The following is a 19,150-nucleotide window of genomic DNA, read 5'->3' on the forward strand; positions in this document are numbered from 1 at the left end:
CAAGTACTGATAAATATGATAGAGTGAATGGTCCTATTTTACTGTTTAGGACCTAATGAAACTTTTTTTTTTAGGTCTTTGGTGTTTTAGGGACACACCTGGAGGTACTTTAGGCTTATTGCTGGCTCTGTGCTCCAGAATCACTCCTGGAAGTGCTCTGTGCTTTAATAGAGTGCTGGATTGAACCGGGGTTGGCCACATACAAGGATAGCTCCCTCTTTGCTGTACTATTACTCTACTATTACTCTGGCCCTTCTAATCTCATTTCTTTCTTTTTTTTTTTTTTTTTTTTTTTTTTTTTTTTGGTTTTTGGTTTTTGGGTCACACCCGGCGGTGCTCAGGGGTTAGCTCCTGGCAGGCATGGGGGACCATATGGGACACCGGGATTCGAACCAACCACCTTTAGTCCTGGATCGGCTGCTTGCAAGGCAAACGCCACTGTGCTATCTCTCGGGCCCTCATTCCTTTTTTAAACTTAATTTTTTTTTTTTTTTTTTTTTTTTTTTTTGGTTTTTGGGCCACACCCTGTGACGCTCAGGGGTTACTCCTGGCTATGCGCTCAGAAGTTGCTCCTGGCTTCTTGGGGGACCATATGGGACGCCGGGGGATCGAACCGCGGTCCGTCCTAGGCTAGCGCAGGCAAGGCAGGAACCTTACCTCCAGCGCCACCACCCGGCCCCTAAACTTAATTTATTTTATTACTAGTTATACCCATATAATTACAGTGTATTGGTCATCTTAATTTTTGTGTTTGCTAAGTTTGAATGTATTTGCTTATCATCTATTCTAATGATTAACAGAGATGGGGCTTTGTGTTCAAGTTTATTTATACGGCTGGAGCAGTAGTATAGAGCAGAGGTCCTCAAACTTTTTAAACAGGGGGCCAGTTCACTGTCCCTCAGACCATTGGAGGGTCTGACTATAGTAAAAACAAAACTTATGAACGAATTCTTATGCACACTGCATATATCTTTTTTTTTTTTTTTTTTTTTTTGGTTTTTGGGCCACACCCGGTAACGCTCAGATGTTACTCCTGGCTATGCGCTCAGAAGTCGCTCCTGGCTTGGGGGACCATATGGGACGCCGGGGGATCGAACCGCGGTCCGTCCTAGGCTAGTGCAAGCAAGGCAGGCACCTTACCTCTAGCGCCACCGCCCGGCCCCCACTGCATATATCTTATTTTGCAATGAAGAAACAACAGATACAAATACAATATGTGGCCCACAGGCAATAGTTTGAAAACCACTGGTAGAGGGTAGGGCATTTGCTTTGCTTACCTCCAACAATGAGTTTGATCCCGAGCATCGCATATGGATTCCCAAATTCTGCCAGGAGTAATTTCTGAGTCAGAGCCAGGAGTAACCTGAGTATCACCCTGTGTGGACCAAAAACTTAAAATAAAAATATCAAAATATCAAACATTTTCATAAGGCAGCACCTCCTACTCATTAAATATGGTGCTGAGTCATGAAATGAGGCTAATTAACACTTTAAAAAAATATATATGCATTCTCCCCGCCCCCAAAAAAACCCTATGCAAATAAAACTTTTTTTTTTACTTTTTTTGGTTTTTTTTTTTTCTTTTTTTGTTGTTGTTGTTGTTGTTTGTTTGTTTGTTTTTGGGCCACACCCGGTAACGCTCAGGGGTTACTCCTGGCTATGCGCTCAGAAGTTGCTCCTGGCTTGGGGGACCATATGGGACACTGGGGGATCGAACCGCGGTCCGTCCAAGGCTAGCGAAGGCAAGGCAGGCACCTTACCTTTAGCGCCACCGCCCGGCCCCTGTTTTTTTTTTTTGGTTTTTGGACCACACCTGGCACCACTCAGCACTTGGGTTACTCCTGGCTCTGTGCTCAGTCGCATGCAAGGCAAATGTCCTATCTGCTGTGGTATTGCTCCAGCCCCACAAATAAAACTTTTAAAACAATTACCTTAACCAAACTAAGTCACTCTTTTCCACTTTTCCTTTTAATTGTTCTGGAGCTGAGCACTGAATTCTGGTCTCAATCCAAGCAGGCAAGTGCTCTGATCTCCACCAGCTCTGAATTATATTTTAATCATTGGCTTTTAAGTAAGAATTTGTTCATTTTACTGCAGATTTGCAGACTAACTACATTTCTTCTGGGAATTGCAATAGACATTGAATACACTCAAAATTTTTTAGCAGGCCAGAGCAATAGTACAGCAGGTAGGTCTTTTGCCTTACACACAGATGAGCTAGGCTCAATTCTTCGCATCCCATATGGTACCTGAGCCACTGAGGAATAATTCCTGAGTGCAGAGCCACGAGTGACCCCTGAGCAACGCCAGATGTAGTGTGGCCCAAAACCAAAAAATAAGTTTTAGCTTCTAACACAATCTTTTTTTATGGTAATAGCTAACATTAAGAGTTTTTCAGGGCCCAGAGAGATAGCACGGCGGCTTTTGCCTTGCAAGCAGCCGATCCAGGACCAAAGGTGCTTGGTTCGAATCCCATTGTCCCATATGGTTCCCCGTGCCTGCCAGGAGCTATTTCTGAGCAGACAGCCAGGAGTAACCCCTGAGTACCTTCGGGTGTGGCCCAAAAACCAAAAAAAAAAAAAAAAAGAGAGAGAGAGAGAGCATTTCAGGGGCCAGAGCAGTGGCACAGGACGTAAGGCATCTGCCTTGCACACACTAGGTTAGGATGGACTGGTTCAATTCCCCGGCATCCCATATAGTCCCTCAAGCCAGGAGTGATTTCTGAGCGCATAGCCAGGAGTAACCCCTGAGCGTAACCAGGTGTGGCCCAAAACCAAAACAAAACAAAAGAGTTTTGCTAATGTTAAATTATCCTCAAATAGGGTACATTCTCCATTGTGGTGCATTTCTAATTAACAGGGATTTTATTTAGAGTTTTCATTTTGGGGGAGGGGTCTCCACACCCCACAACGCTCAGGGGTTATTTCTGGCTCTGCGCTTAGAAATTGCTCCTGGCAGGCTCGGGGGACCGTATGGGATGCTGGGAATCGAACCTTGGTCTGTCCTGGGCCTGCCTCTTGAAAAGGGAACGCCCTACCACTGTGCTGTCACTCTGGCCCAGTTTTATTTAGAGGTTTTTTGTTGTTGTTGTTGTTGTTTTGTGGTTTTTGGGTCACACCCAGCAGTGCTCAGGGGTTATTCCTGGCTCCAGGCTCAGAAATTGCTCCTGGCAGGCACGGGGGACCATATGGGGTGCCAGGATTCGAACCGATGACCTCCTGCATGAAAGACAAACGCCTTACCTCCATGCTATCTCTCCAGCCCCTTTATTTAGAGTTTTAACAAATATATTTTATTTTATAGTGAACTATTCTCATCTGGTTTTGTTATCTAGACTTGTGCTACCTTTCCTGAACAATTTCAAAAGCATTTCATTATGTTTTTTCTCTTTAAAAAAAGAGGCCAGAGAGATAGCATGGAGGTAAGGCGTTTGCCTTGCATGACAAAGGTCGGTGGTTCGAATCCCGGGCATCCCATATGGTCCCCTGAGACTGCCAGGAGCGATTTCTGAGTGTAGAGTCAGGAGTAACCCCTGAGTGCTGCTGGGTGTGACCCAAAAAACAAAAAAAAAAAAGAAAAAGAAACATAAGAGTGCTGTTTATTTGATTATTTCAAATATGTGTCTATGCTGTATTTTTGCAAATTGTTGTAATATTTTTATCTCTTGTATAATTCCTGTTTCTAATTATAATGTTTCTTTTCTTTCTTTCCTCTTTATTTTTTTCTTACAAAAAGTCTCTTAATGCCAGTGAAAAAGCAGTTGTGGAAAGTTTATTTCAAAGAGATTCCCTTGTTCGACAAAGCCAGGTATGACCTAACACTTAAGTCTGTTTTGTTGTTGTTTTCACAAAACATGGAGAAAGGGTAAATGACATACAAAAAGCTAGGAAATTCATGGTTGGAAAATTTGTAACTTTTATGTTTTTATTTATTTTTTGGTTTTTGGGCCACACCCAGCGGTGCTCAGGAGTTACTCCTGGCTATCTGCTCAGAAATCACTACTGGCAGCCACGGGGGACCATATGGGATGCCAGGATTCAAACCAACCACCTTAGGTCCTGGATCGGCTGCTTGCAAGACAAACACCGCTGTGCTATCTCTCTGGCCCCAACTTTTTTGTTTTGTTTTTGGGCCACACGCTGCGGTGCTCAGGGGTTACTCCTGGCTGTCTGCTCAGAAATAGCTCCTGGCAAGCACGGGGTACCATATGGGACACTGGGATTCGAACCAACCACCTTAGGTCCTGAATCTGCTGATTGCAAGGCAAACACTGCTGTGCTATCTCTCTGGGCCCACCGGCCCCAACTTCTATGCTTTAATAAGAATCTTTTTTTAGGGAGGGGCCGGAGAGATAGCATGGAGGTAAGGCATTTGCCTTTCATGTAGAAGGTCATCGGTTCGAATCCCGGTGTCCCATATGGTCCCCCATGCCTGCCAGGAGCAATTTTGAGCGTGGAGCCAGGAGTAACCCCTGAGCACTGCCGGGTGTGACCTAAAAACCACAAAAAAAAAAATTTTTTTTTTAAATTAAGAATAGTATCTCTTCAAATAAAATACATGTTATGGTTTTTTCTTTCTTTTTTCCCTCCTCCTAGCTGGTGGTAGATTGGTTAGAGAGCATTGCCAAAGATGAAATTGGAGATTTTTCTGATAATATTGAGTTTTATGCAAAATCTGTTTCTTGGTAAGTCACCAAACTTATTCCTAATATCCCCTAAAAGTGGTGTTGGTTTTTTTTTTTAATTTAGTGTCTGTGATTTACAGTTATTCATAGTTGGGTTATAGGCATGCAGTGTTCCAATATCTATCCCATCACCGGTGTCAACCTCTCTTCACCAGTGTCTCTATTTACCCTCCCATCTCATTTTGTTTTTTAAGAATACTTTATTCTTTCTTACAAAGTTTTAGAGCTTACTCTTAGTAGAAACAGGAATTAAATTCATATCTTTTGGGTTACTAAGAGCTTTGAAAAAGAATCATTTGATGTTTGGGAAGTGATAATGGATACTGTTGTAAATGGAAGACAGGTATTCAAGGTGGTTTTCCCTAAGGAAGTAACAGGTTATATGAGTAAGATTTTTAGACACTTGGAGTGTAAACACTGGAGTTAAGGTATCTACCTTCTTTGCATGTGACTCAGTCTGCTTTGGTTCCTGCACCACATAGTCCTCTGAACATTGCTGATAGCAACACCCAAGCACTCAACCAGAAGTGGCCCCTGAGCACTTCCTGTTTAGCCTACTCCTCTTTCAACCCAACCCCCACAAAAAGGAGGTGACTACAATCACCACCACACAAATGGCCCAACTTCACTGCTTTTTCACTGATCTCTACAGAGATGCCTGGCTCTTTGCTTAGGCACACTCTGGGGACCATATGGGTTGCCGGGGATCAAACCTAGATTGGCTGCGTGCAAAGCAAATGTCTTCTCTCCCCACTGTGTTATCACTCTGGCCCTAATTCAGTATAAGTAGTATTGTGATTCTTGTTTTGTTTCTGTTTTGGGACCATACCCAGTGATGGGCAGGGTACTCAGGGATCGCTTCTGGTGGGGCTCAGGTGATGGGATGCCAGGGATCAAATCCGGATTGGTCCCATGTAAGGCAAATGCCTTACCCCCTGTTACTTTCGCTCTGGCCCCAAGAATATTAATTCCTGAAACCAGAAAATACTCCTAAATTGGAACCGGAGAGATAGCATAGAGGTAGGGTGTTTGCCTTGCATGCCGAAGGATGATAGTTCGAATCCCAGCACCCCATATGGTCCCCTGAGCCTGCCAGGAGCGATTTCTGAGCGTAGAGCCAGGAGTCATCCCTAAGTGCTGCCGGGTATGACCCAAAAACCAAAAAAAAAAAAAAAGATAGTCATGGCACCTCTCTCATACCATATGCAACAATGCAGAATGAATCTTAGCACTCAGCACTGGAGCTAAGTTTAGTTTCAGCACTGCATAGTCCTCTAAACACTGCTGGAAGCACCCCTCTCCTCCAAAATTAATCTTTTTACATGAAAAACTTCTGAATATCTAGAGTCATCTGAGTTAATCTCCCTTGGTGATGGGAGGGTCCAATTTCAGCACCATGCAAGGGCTATTTCTCCTCATTGTTTGTTCAGAGGTTGTTCCTGGTGGTGTGTGGGAATCGTGTCCTGAGTCAATCTCATTCATGCACTCCAAACCATTCATTTCTCTCTGCAATCCATGTTTGCTTTTTTGTCTTGCCTTTTGTTGTTGCTGTTGTTGTTGTTGTTGTTGTTTTGGTTTTTGGACCACAACTGGCACTGCTTATGGTTTACTTCTGGCTCTGTGTTGTGTTTAGGAATTAGTCCCAGTAGTGCTTGGGGAACCATATGGGATGCTGGGAATTGAACATGGACCTGCTATATGCAAGGCAAAAGCCCTACTTGCCATATATTATCGCTTTGTTCCCCACCCATTGTTTTTCTGATTGTGTATTATGAGTTTGAGTTAATTTGTTTTGTTTCTAATAAAGACCTATTAAAATTCCTCCTCTAAACAAAATTTGTCCTTTTTCTTTCAGGGAGAATACTCTACATAGCTTGAGACAGCGGCAGGTGTCTTTTAAAGAAAGTGTACGCCCTCTTGTTACTGAATTAGTAAGTGTTTGAATTAAAGTTGTCCTTAAAGTTAAGTGGTCTGGGGGCCAGAGTGATAATACAGTGGGGTAGGGCTTCGCATTGCTCATGGCTGGCCCGTGTTCTATCCCTGACATCCCATATGGTTCCCTAAGCACTACGAGGAGTGATTTCTGAATGTAGAGCCAAGAGTAATCCTAGAGCAGTGCCAGCTATGACCCAAAAACAAAGGCTAAGTAGTTTAAGCAGACATTGCTCAGTGAACTGAGCACATGTTTTGCCTGAAGTAGGCCTTGATTTATCGCGCTCTCTCTCTCTCTATGGTTCCATGAACTTCACCAGGAGTCACCCTCAGCACAGACCAGGAACAAGTTGTCCCCTGAGATAGCTATCTGTGGCCCAAAATGAACAACTAAATAGTGAAGTGATCTTTCCTGTTTGGTTTTTGGCTTTTGGGTCACACCGGGCAGCGCTCAGGGATTCCTCCTGGCTCTACGCTCAGAAATCGCTCCTGGTAGGCTCAGGGGACCACATGGGATACCGGGATTTGAACCACCATCCTTCTGAATGCAAGGCAAACAAATGCCTTATCTCCATGCTCTCTCTCTGGCCCCTGAAGTGATCTTTTCTAAGGCTAATAGCTTTGCTACCCTTACTTTACTATTCTGAAGATTTGCTCATAGTATTGAATACTAATCTTGCATTTCATACTACTAAGTTGCTAACAAATAGCTACTAAGATACAATTGAACATGATGTTATATAGTTGAATATATTGTGACCTTTGAGTTGTAAAAGAATTGTAGGAAATTTCTGATTTTTCCTATATACAAAAATAATTCATTTTGGGCCATGGAAGAGAAAATGGCTTAGAGGGGCTGGAATACATGCTTTGTATGATGGAGCCTGGGCCTGATCCTTGGCACCCTAATTACTGTCGAGAGTAGCTTCAGGCCCTACGGAGTGTGCCCCCACATATCCACCTCCCAAAAGAGAAAGAAAAAAGTTGGTGCTGTAGTAGTTTGACTTTTCAGCTATAAGGTGGTGAATTATGAAGATCCTCTCTCTGGGGCCAGCAAGGTGGCGCTAGAGGTAAGGTGTCTGCCTTGCAAACGCTAGCCAAGGAAGGACCGCGGTTCGATTCCTGCGGTTCGATTCCTCCAGCGTCCCATATGTTCCCCCCAAGCCAGGGGCAATTTCTGAGCGCTTAGCCAGGAGTAACCCCTGAGCATCAAACGGGTGTGGCCTGAAAAAAAACAAAAAAAAAAAAAAAGAGAGAGAGAGAGAGAAAATCCTCTCTTTTGGGGCACACCTAGCAGTGTTTAGGGTTTACTCTGGCTCTTTCCTTAGGGGAACTTAATGTGGTTTTGGAAATCCATCTAGGGTTGGCCACATGCAAGGCAAATGATTTAATCCTCTCCAGCCCTAATTTTTTTCTCCCCGCCCTCCTAAAAGATTTTTAATGCAGAAAATACTGAAACTTTGAAAATTAGCTTGAGAGTAGATAGGTCATTCTAGAATATGAGTAATAGGAATAACAGTGGGTTTAGAAAAATCATGAGTATAAGTATCCTTAATAGAAAGAAAGGAATAGAGCTTTGTAACAGATGGAAATTATAAGCTAAATGTTTATGCTTGGGGCCAGAAAGATAGCATGGAGGTAGGGCATTTGCCTTGGCATGCAGAAGGCCGGTGGTTTGAATCCCAGCATTCCATGTGGTCCCTCAAGCTTGCCAGGAGCGATTTCTTCCTTTTTTTTTTTTTTTCGTTTGATGCTCAGGGATTATTCCCGGCTAAGCGCTCAGAAATTGCCCCTGGCTTGGGGAGACCATATGGGACGCCAGGGGATCGAACCATGCTCCTTCCTTGACTAGCGCTTGCAACGCAGACACCTTACCTCTAGCGCCACCTCGCCGGCCCCAGGAGCTATTTCTGAGCGTAGACCAGGAGTAACCCCTGAGCGCTGCCGGGTGTGACCCAAAAAACAAAAAAAAAAAAGAAAAAAAAATATATATATATGCTGATGTGGTTCTGGGTAAAATTGTGCTTCTTAGCCATGTAGTAACTGTAATAACATAAAGCTCAAATCATCTTGAATTGTGAGTAGCATTTCTAGAATCTGGGCCAGGGATAATTCTTCTTTTTGTTTTTTTAATTTTTTTTGTTTGGTTTTTTGTTTTGCTTTGTTTTGTTTTTTTGGGTCACACCCGGCATCACTCAGGGGTTACTCCTGGCTCTATGCTCAGAAATTGCCCCTGGCAGGTTCAGGGGACCATATGGGATACGGGGATTCAAACCACCATCCTTCTGCATGCAAGGCAAACAAACGCCCTATCTCCATGCTATCTCTCCGGCCCCAGGATATTTCTTCTTAACTTGACCTAAATAACAAACCTTTCTGAGTCAGTGGCATAAGTGTCTATTTGGATCATTTGTGCAACTGCCATCTCTTTTAAATTATAGATTAAGTTATTTTAATAGGAAAACTTAGGAAGGTTAATCAATTCTTTATGAAGTTTAAGATATATGTGGGTAGAGTGGCATCAGGGGTCTCAAACTCGCAGGCCACAAGAGGCCCTCCGTACAACATTTTGTGGCCCTGCCCTAGAAGAATCATTGTTTTGTTTTGCTTTAGTTGTTTGGGTCACACACCCCAATGTTCAAGGCTTACTACTGACTTTGCACTCAAGGATCATCCCGACTTTGCCTCCTGCTGCCGCAGGTACATTGAGTTTGAGACCCCTGCCTTGCATGCAGCTGACCTCTGTTTAATCCCAAGCACCAGTAGGTCTGGTCCACCCACCTCCTCCAAATATATATGTAGGTAGAAAAATGTATGGTTCACATATATTTTTGTTTTGTTTTGTTTTTTGTTTTTTGGGCCACACCCGGTAACGCTCGGGGGTTACTCCTGGCTATGTGCTCAGAAGTTGCTCCTGGCTTGGGGGACCATATGGGACACCGGGGGATCGAACCGCGGTCTATCCAAGGCTAGCGCAGGCAAGGCAGGCACCTTACCTTTAGCGCCACCGCCCGGCCCCAGTTCACATATATTTTATTTCTTTACTTACAGGACCCTGATGCTCCCCTAAGACAGAAAATGCCCCTTGATGACCTGGATAGAGAAGATGAAATCAGATTACTCAAATACCTGTTCACTCTAATTCGTGCTGGAATGACAGAAGAGGTAAATTTGCTTGTCTGGTTTCAAAATGTATGTCATAGACTTAGACTGCTGGCTGCTTAGTGAACTCTCTCAAAACTCAAATCTCGGGCCCGGAGAGATAGCACAGTGGCTTTTGCCTGGCAAGCAGCCGATCCAGGACCTAAGGTGGTTGGTTCGAATCCCGGTGTCCCATATGGTCCCCCATGCCTGCCAGGAGCTATTTCTGAGCAGACAGCCAGGAGTAACCCCTGAGCACTGCCGGGTGTGGCCCAAAAACCAAAAAACAAAACAAAAAAAAACCCTCAAATCTCTTCAGTGGCATTTCTGAATCTAATTTCCATCTGATCATTTCCATTAATAAGACAGATTACTTCAGAAATAGCGCTCTTATTTGTTCAGTGTAACAGAAAAATCATTTAAAAAATATCGCCGAGAGCAATGTTCTATCATTTAATGAGGGCTCTTTTTTCTTCGCATCTTTTCTAGCAATTGTTTCTCACCTATTTGGGTTTTTTGTTTTTTTGGCTTTTGGGTCACACCTGGCGGTGCTCAGGGGTTACTCCTGGCTCTGCGCTCAGAAACTGCTCCTCATGCTGGAGGGATGGTGCACAGGTGGGGCATTTGCCTTGCATGTGGCCCCTGAACATCACCGGGTGTGATCCAAAAACAAACCAACCAATCAATCAATAAACTGTTTAAAAAAAAAAAAAAAAGAAGTAGCTCCTGGAAGGCTGGTGGACCATATGGGAAACTGGGAATCAAATCACACTCTGTCCTGGGTTGGCTGCGTGCAAGGCACTGTGCTATGTGTAAGGTGTTACCTGATTGTCATTTTTATTTAATAATGATATGTATTTTTTTATGTTCCTTTTGTTATTTGTGTATCTACTTTAGTGGATTGTCTGCTGTTCTCATTTTCACATGGGTTCTTTTTCTTGTAAATGTTGAGGTTTTTTTTTTTGTTTTTTTTGTTTGTTTGTTTTTGGGCTACACCGGGTGATGCTCAGGGGTTACTCCTGGCTATACGCTCAGAAGTCGCTCCTGGCAGGCACGGGGGACCGTATGGGACACCGGGGGATCAAACCGCAGTTCATCCAAGACTAGCGCAGGCAAGGCAGACACCTTACCTCTAGCGCCACCGCCCGGCCCCTTAAATGTTGAGTTTTATGAGTTATTCATATGTCTTATGTTTCTGGAGCTGGAGAGATAGCACTGCGGTAGGGCGTTTGCCTTATACGTAGCTGATCCAGGTTAGATGGTGTTTTGAATCCCAGCCAAGCACAGGGCCAGGAGTAACCCCTAAGTGCCAACAGGTGTGACCCCCCCCCAAAAAAAAAATAAAAAAAGATCACCAATTTCTGGAATGTCATCTAGTCCAGGCTTTGTGGAAAACAATGTGGAGATTCCTCAAAAAACTGGAAATTGAGCTCCCATATGATCCATCTATACCACACCTAGGGATATACCCTAGGAACAGAAAAACACAATACAAAAAATGCCTTCTGCAGCACTGTTTACAATAGCCAGAATCTAGAAACAAGCCAGATGCCCTTCAACAGATGAATGGCTAAAGAAATTGGTACATGTACACAATGGAGTACTCTGCAGCCATCAGGAAAAATGTCATGAAATTTTTCTATACATGGATGTATATAGAACCTTTTAGGCTGAGTGAAATAAGTCAGAGGGAGAGATACGGAATAATCTCAAAATCTATGGATTTTTTTTTTTTTTTTTTTTTTTGGTTTTTGGGCCACACCCAGCAGTGCTCAGGGGCTACTCCTGGCTGTCTGCTCAGAAATAGCTCCTGGCAGGCACGGGGACCATATGGGACACCAGGATTCGAACCAACCATCTTTGGTCCTGGAAAAATCTATGGATTTTAAGAAAAATACATTATTGTAATAACACTCAGATAATAGGGATGAGGGCTGGAAGGACCGGCCCACGATATGAAGCTTACCACAAAGATTGGTGAGTGCACTTAGAGAAATCACTACACTAGGGGCCAGAGAGATAGCATGGAGGTAGGGTGTTTGCTTTACATGCAAAAGGACAGTGGTTCGAATCCTGGCATCCCATATGGTCCCCTGAGGTTCTGATAGGTATTGCATGCTTTTTCTTCTCTTTTTTTTGTTTTTTTTTTGTTTTGTTTTGTTTTGTTTGTTTGTTTTTTGGGCCACACCTGACATTGCTCAGGGGTTATTCCTGGTTGTCTGCTCAGAAATAGCTCCTGGCAGGCATGGGGGACCATATGGGACACCGGGATTCGAACCAACCACCTTTGGTCCTTGATCGGCTGCTTGCTAGGCACACACCGCTGTGCTATCTCTCCGGGCCATTGCATGCTTTTCTAAATTTTTGTTTATTTTGTTTTGATTTTGGGCCACACCTGGCACTGCTCAGGGGTTACTCCTAGCAATACAAAGGGACTATATGGAATGCTAGGGCTCGAACCAAGGTCAGCTGCTTGCAAGGCAACAAGTGCCCTTCTCCACTGTACTATCTCTCTAGCTCCAAAGATTTACACGTTTGATGCAGGATTTCCACAATTCTTCCATCTGTTTAAAATAAAACCATATATATAAAGAATGTGTATGTGAATAACATCTTTTTGTTGTTTCTACAGGCACAGCGGCTATGTAAGCGTTGTGGTCAGGCATGGAGAGCTGCAACACTTGAAGGCTGGAAACTCTATCATGACCCTAATATTAATGGAGGTATTTTAGTAACTTATTCTCTGGGAGGTGGAGCTATATGAGTTTTTGAAGTTTCCATGATGTCAAAATTTTAATTTTTAGAAATTGAAATCAGATCTCATTTTACACTAAAAATATTCTTTTGTACTTCTTTTTTTTTTTATATATAGGAACAGAATTAGAGCCTGTTGAAGGGAATCCTTATCGTTGCATTTGGAAAATAAGTTGTTGGAGAATGTCAGAGGATGTAAGATATGACAAAATATTTAATGATATTGATCTTTAATTTGAAGACTTGCTGAAGATTGCTGTGATGTGTTTAGAGAGGAATAAGTTTGAAATTACTGCTTTTGTGGAGCTTCTGATCATTGAGAAATAGTTGTTGCAAGGCTTGCTTAAGAATTGATCAGATGGGGGCCGGGCGGTGGCGCTAAAGGTAAGGTGCCTGCCTTGCCTGCGCTAGCCTTGGACGGACCGCGGTTCGATCCCCCGGTGTCCCATATGGTCCCCCAAGCCAGGAGCAACTTCTGAGCACATAGCCAGGAGTAACCCCTGAGCGTTACCGGGTGTGGCCCAAAAACAAAAAAAAAAAAGAATTGATCAGATGGGGGCCGGCGAGGTGGCGCTAGAGGTAAGGTGTCTGCCTTGCAAGCGCTAGCCAAGGAAAGAACCACGGTTCGATCCCCCGGCGTCCCATATGGTCCCCCCAAGTTAGGGGCAATTTCTGAGTGCTTAACCAGGAGTAACCCCTGAGCATCAAATGGGTGTGGCCTAAAAAACCAAAAAAAAAAAAAAATAAAGAATTGATCAGATGGGGCTGGAGAGATAGGGTTTGGAGGTAGGGCATTTGCCTTTAATGCAGAAGGACGGCAAATCCTGGCATCCCATATGGTCCTCTGAGCGCTGCTGGGTGTGACCCAAAAACCAAAAAAAAAAGAATTGATCAGATGGGGCTGGAGAGAAATAGCACAGCAGTAGGGCATTTGCCTTGCATGCTGCAGACCCGGAAGGGACCCGGTTCAACTCCCAACATCACATAAGGTCCCCCAGCCTGTCAGGAGTGATTTCTGAGTGCAATGTCAGGAGTAGCCCCTGAGCACCACTGAGTGTAGCCCAACAACCAAGCAATTAATCAATAAATAAAAGGTTTTAAAAAAAGAATTGTCTCACTAGAGGTAAGGCATCTTCCTTCAAACAAAAGAATTGATCAGACTCATTAAAACTTATCAAAAATAAAAAGCACTGAGGGGCCAGGGAGATGGCTGAAAGGACTGAAACACATGCTTTCCTTGCGGTAGCCCAGTGCTTCTCAGTTAGTTTCTGTCATGCCCCCTAGGAAGAAGAAAACATTTTTTACGCCCCCCTGCGTGACTGTAAATAGTGTCTATTAAAAAAAACTTTAACCTGCAAAACAAAAAAATATAAAATAATGTGAGCTGATTTTTTAAATCAGAGGTGATGTCTGGATTCATGGGTCCAATGAGCACGTTTTGCAATGCATAGCTTTTCGAAATGGGTTTTGAAGCAGGACACAGCAACTCTCAGCTCCAGAGATGTACAGAGACATAAACACAGGGCTTAGCTTGTTATGGCAGTGTTTGCCGAGTACAAATACACCCCCCTTTACAGAGCCTCGAGCCTCCGATGGGGGGCACGCCCCACTATTTGAGAACCATTGCTGTAGTTTGAGGTTTGATTTCTGGCACCTTGTAGAAGCAGGAGTAACCACTGACTATTGCCAGATGTGGCCCCCGCAAAATACACATACACAGAACTGGAAATGCCAGTTAATAAGATCGGAAAGTAAAATGAGACAGTTTGATAAAATTTTTTTTTTTTTTTTTTTTGGTTTTTGGGCCACACCCTGTGACGCTCAGGGGTTACTCCTGGCTATGCGCTCAGAAGTTGCTCCTGGCTTGGGGGACCATATGGGACGCCGGGGGATCGAACCGCGGTCCGTCCTAGGCTAGCGCAGGCAAGGCAGGCACCTTACCTCCAGTGCCACCGCCCAGCCCCCTGATAAATATATTTTCAATAGTTTGATACTAGCTAATTCATGAAAGGTACTTAGCACCTTGTTTTGATATTCTTTGATTAGTATCCAGAAGAATTGGCTGTTTGGAAACTTTGGGTCCATACCTGATGATTCTTATGGGCTAGCCCTAGTAATTTGCTCTGGAGAATTAAACAGGCCTCCTGTCAATAAAGCATGCACACAGCCCATTGAGGTCTCTTGAGCTCTGGACTAAATTTTTTTTTGGTGGGGGGTGGAATCACACCCAGCAGCGCTCAGGGGTTACTCCTGGCTCTACGCCCAGAAATTGCTTCTGGCAGGCTCGGAGGAGCACATGGAATGCCGGGATTTGAACCACCGTCGTTCTGCAAGGCAAATGCCCTACTTCCATGCTATCTCTCCGGCCCCTAAAATTTGGGTGTGGGGGGGTCACACCCATCACCACTCAGGATACTCCTGGCTCTGCTCAGAAATCATTCCTGCCAGGCACGGGGGATTATATGGGATGCCGGGATGCAAACCACCATCTGTCTTGGATTGGCTGTGTTTAAGGCAAACACCCTACCGTTGTGCTATCTCTCCAGCCCCCTCTAGACTAAAATTTAACTATCATAACTAAATAAAGCATATGGATGTGCTTCATTGTACATTTGATACTAAATGTCTAACTTTCCCTGAACTTTTCAGTACTGTCTATCTTCAGTACCCAAGAAGTTCTTCTCTTTTGAAACCATCCCCACTAGATCTTTCATTCAGTTTAGAAATTAGCAAGTGATTAGATTTCATAAGATTGCAGGTTATGAAAAAATTATGTTAAGGAAAACATTTCAAATACATTTATGTTTTTATATTTCAGGAGCTTTTCAATAAATATGAGAGAGCAATTTACGCAGCTTTAAGTGGAAATCTCAAGCAGGTATGCAGCCTTTTTTAAATCAGTTTTATTTCTATGGGACAGGATCAGATACATAAAATATTCTAATCATTGAATGTAGTAATTCTACATTACTACCTAATGGTAGTAATCATAGCAATAATCGTGAAATTGAATAGTAATTTGAGCTTTTAAATTTGATGTATCTTATGTACCAGATGTTTTAATACATGAAATCTGATTTCACTTTCTTAGAGTTGTAACTTTAGTAACAACAAACATTTGTTGACAACATGTAGTACTCCCAACTTTATCTAGAATTATACCACAGACACAGTGACTTATGACCATGTGTATGTTCTCTCCCTCCACCCTTATATTTAAAGAAAGAATTCTATAATTACTTAAAGTGCCATTATATATCAGCATGAAAAATTCTTATAATTGTGAACTCAGTATGAAAAAATATCTTAATAGGTCAAACATCATATGTGGTTGGGGTGTGGGGCTTTATTTAGCATATGTGACATTTTGTAGTGAGTAATGTTTTAAGATTATAGTGACTTAATAGTCCATATCAGTGGGTATCATTGCCTTGTTGTTGCTACTGCTGTTGACTGTCTTCATGTTTCTTTTTGGGGCTGGGGGAAAGCTGTTGCCTGTTTGTGACAGCTGGGAAGACACAGTCTGGGCCTGCTTCCGGGTAATGGTGGACAGTTTGGTAGAACAGGAGATCCGAACATCCTCAATAGCCATGGATGAAACTGAAGAGCTTCCTAGGGAATATTTGGAAGCAAAGTGAGTTTTTAGCCATGACAATTTGTAATATACTTTGTGAAGCAGCCCTGGTTTTTATTATTCTCGTTATTTGATCTTTTTCTTGTTTCTTCTTTTGAAGTTGGACCTTAGAAAAAGTTTTTGAAGAACTTCAAGCTACGAACAAAAAGGTAATGGCTGGGGCCAGATCAATAGCACAGTGGATAGGGTGTTTACCTTGTATGTGGTTTGATTCCCTGCATCCCATCTCCAGGTTCCTCAAGCCTGCCAGGAGTAATTTCTGAGTGCAGAACCAAGGAGTATCCCCTGAGCACCACCAGGTGTGGCCCCAAAAGCCAATAATAATAATAATTAATAATAATAATAAACAAAACTGTGGAATTGTTAGAGAAATAATCATATTGCTAGAAGGGCAAGAGAAAGAACAGCAAGCAGATTACTTGTGCTAGCATGCAATTGGCCCAGATTTGATCGCCATCACTCACTGTCATTCCCCAACAGAGCCAGCGGTGTAAGCTTTGAGTAGTATTTGATATAACCCCAAAACCAAAGAAAGAAGAAAAATAGATCATCTAAAAAAAAAAGTTCTAAAGATAGAACATTGAAGTCTATCTTAGAACCAGGTAATGTTATGGATAGCATAGGAAATTTTTTTTATTTAGTTTTAGTTTTTCAAGTGCTCTGCTGTAACTCTGGGTACAGTTCTTAGAGAATGTCTGGCAGTGCCCATCGAACCAAGTCGTGCTGAGACAATGTAAAGCTTGTGCACCAGTCCAGCCCTTTGAATTATCCTTCCAGCCTGATGTGGTTCAGGCTGACCTTTCATCTTAGGAAAATGTGTGGTGTGGACATGATCTGTGATAGTGTCTTTCCAAGTGGAAGAAAAGATTTATACCTCTGGCTCTGCATTAAAATAAATTCCAGAGGAGGGACTGGAGTAGATACTGTACTTGCCTTGCAAGCAGCCACTCTGGATTTAATCCCCAGCATCCCTTATGATTCCTAAGCACTGCCAGGACTAACCCCTGAGCATACCCAGCTGTGACCCAAGAACTTTTTAAAAAATCAAATGAGATGATTTGAATGTAGAAAAGAATAGGGGCCTGAGTGATAGCACAGCAAGGAGGGTTTTGTTTGTCTTGTATGTGGTTTTTCTGGGTTCAATCCCTGGCCTCTCATCTGGTCATCTGAGCCTGCCAAATAATTTCTGAGTGCAGTCAGGACTAAACTCCTGATTTCAGCCAGGTGTGACCCCCCCCCAATAAAAAAAAGAACAAATGCTAGAGGCCAGAGCGATAGTACAGTCGGTAAGGGCACTTGCCTTGCACACAGTTGACTAGGTTCGATTCCTAGCACCACATATGCTTCCCCAAGTTCTCCAGGATTGATCCCTGAGTGCAGAGCCAAGAGTAAACTTTGAGCATGCCAGATGTGGCCCCAAAATAAAAATAAATGCTAGAAGCAAGTTTACACTGTTAATAAAACTTAAAATGTATTTGACCAAAAAAAAAAAGTTATAGAAATGTTTTTACTTTTAAAAAAGCAAACAGTAGGGCCCGGAGAGATAGCACAGCGGCGTTTGCCTTGCAAGCAGCCAATCCAGGACCAAAGGTGGTTGGTTCGAATCCCGGTGTCCCATATGGTCCCCCGTGCCTGCCAGGAGCTATTTCTGAGCAGACAGCCAGCCAGGAGTAACCCCTGAGCATCGCCTGGTGTGGCCCAAAAACCAAAAAAAAAAAAAAAAAAAAAAGCAAACAGTAGGGGCCAGAGAGATAGTATGGAGGTAGGGCATTTGCCTTGTATGCAGCAGGAAGGTGGTCGAATCCCAGCATCCCATATGGTCCCCCGAGCCTGCCAGGAGTGATTTCTGAGTGTAGAGCCAGGAGTAATCCCTGAGCGCTGCCTGGTGTGACCCAAAAACCAAAGGAAAAAAAAAGCAAACAGTGAGTTACTTTTACGTTTTCTAATTCTGTGCCTAATTTACTTTATTTTACTTGGTGGCACATATAGAAGAAATATCCAGAATTCTTTCTTTCAAACTACTGGGGATTTTTATCATTTTTTTCTTTCCTTGTTTTTGTTTTTGTTTTGGGGCCACACCCAATGATGCTCAGGGGTCATTCCTGGCTATGCACTCAGAAATTGCTCCTGGCTTGGGAGACCATATGGGACACCGGGGATCGAACTGCAGTCTGTCCTACATCAGCGCATGCAAGGCACCCTACCACTTTTTCCACCGCTCACTGCTCCGGCCCCATTGTTGTTTTTCTTAACTTATATGTGCTTCCTCATTTATCATGGAATGTCTAGAAGAAAAGTAATAAAGTATGAAAAATAAAATTTAATGACATTAAATTGTGTCATATAGTCCTCTGCTTTCAAAGATATTTTCCAGGGATTTGGAGAGATAGTATGGGGTTAAGACCTATGCTTTGCATGTCACCAACCTCAGAAATCGCTCCTGGCTTGGGTGGACCATATGGGACGCCGGGGGATCGAACCTCGGTCCATCCTACGCTAGCACTTGCAAGGTAGACACCTTACCTCTAGCGCCACCTTCCTGGCCCCAAAGATGGTAGTCTTTAGATTTTTTTTTTTTTGTTTTTTTTTTTTTGGGCCACAACTGGTGACACTCGGATTATTCTTGGCTATTTGCTCAGAAATCGCTCCTGGCTTGGGGGACCATATGGGACACCGGGGGATCGAAACGCTGTCTGTCCTAGGCTAGCTCGGGCAAGGCAAACACCTTACTGCTCTGTGCCACTGCTCCAGCCCTTCTTTTGATTTTTTTTTCGGTCTCAGAAACCCTTCATTTCCAACTTTTTCACTATATATATTTATTCAGAAATTGGCATTTTTAGATTATCAATTAATTTTCATACTTTAGGATAATTACTAAATTTTGTTTAAGTAAACATGGAAAGAGAGATACAAAAGCAGTGGGGTGTTTGCCTTGCATGTGACTGACCTGGGAGGGACCCATTTGATTCTTGGCACCCATGTGGTCCCCTAGCCTGCCAGGGGCG

The 19,150-nt window shown here is 43.2% G+C and overlaps 1 protein-coding gene across 1 annotated transcript in view; it reads left to right on the forward strand.

The window, feature by feature from the left end:
- NUP107 (nucleoporin 107) overlaps window positions 1-19,150 on the forward strand; it is a 46,786-nt gene that overhangs the window by 16,127 nt on the left and 11,509 nt on the right. Inside the window, exons 9-17 of the mRNA XM_049782741.1 lie at window positions 3,736-3,807; window positions 4,596-4,684; window positions 6,540-6,615; window positions 9,668-9,781; window positions 12,390-12,480; window positions 12,630-12,706; window positions 15,330-15,389; window positions 16,000-16,145; window positions 16,246-16,294. Of these exons, the coding sequence (XP_049638698.1) occupies window positions 3,736-3,807; window positions 4,596-4,684; window positions 6,540-6,615; window positions 9,668-9,781; window positions 12,390-12,480; window positions 12,630-12,706; window positions 15,330-15,389; window positions 16,000-16,145; window positions 16,246-16,294 (774 nt within the window). The remainder of the gene's footprint in view (window positions 1-3,735; window positions 3,808-4,595; window positions 4,685-6,539; window positions 6,616-9,667; window positions 9,782-12,389; window positions 12,481-12,629; window positions 12,707-15,329; window positions 15,390-15,999; window positions 16,146-16,245; window positions 16,295-19,150) is intronic.

Source organism: Suncus etruscus, chromosome 11 (genome assembly GCF_024139225.1).
Source record: "Suncus etruscus isolate mSunEtr1 chromosome 11, mSunEtr1.pri.cur, whole genome shotgun sequence".
In the NCBI taxonomy this organism is placed as follows: Eukaryota; Metazoa; Chordata; class Mammalia; order Eulipotyphla; family Soricidae; genus Suncus; species Suncus etruscus.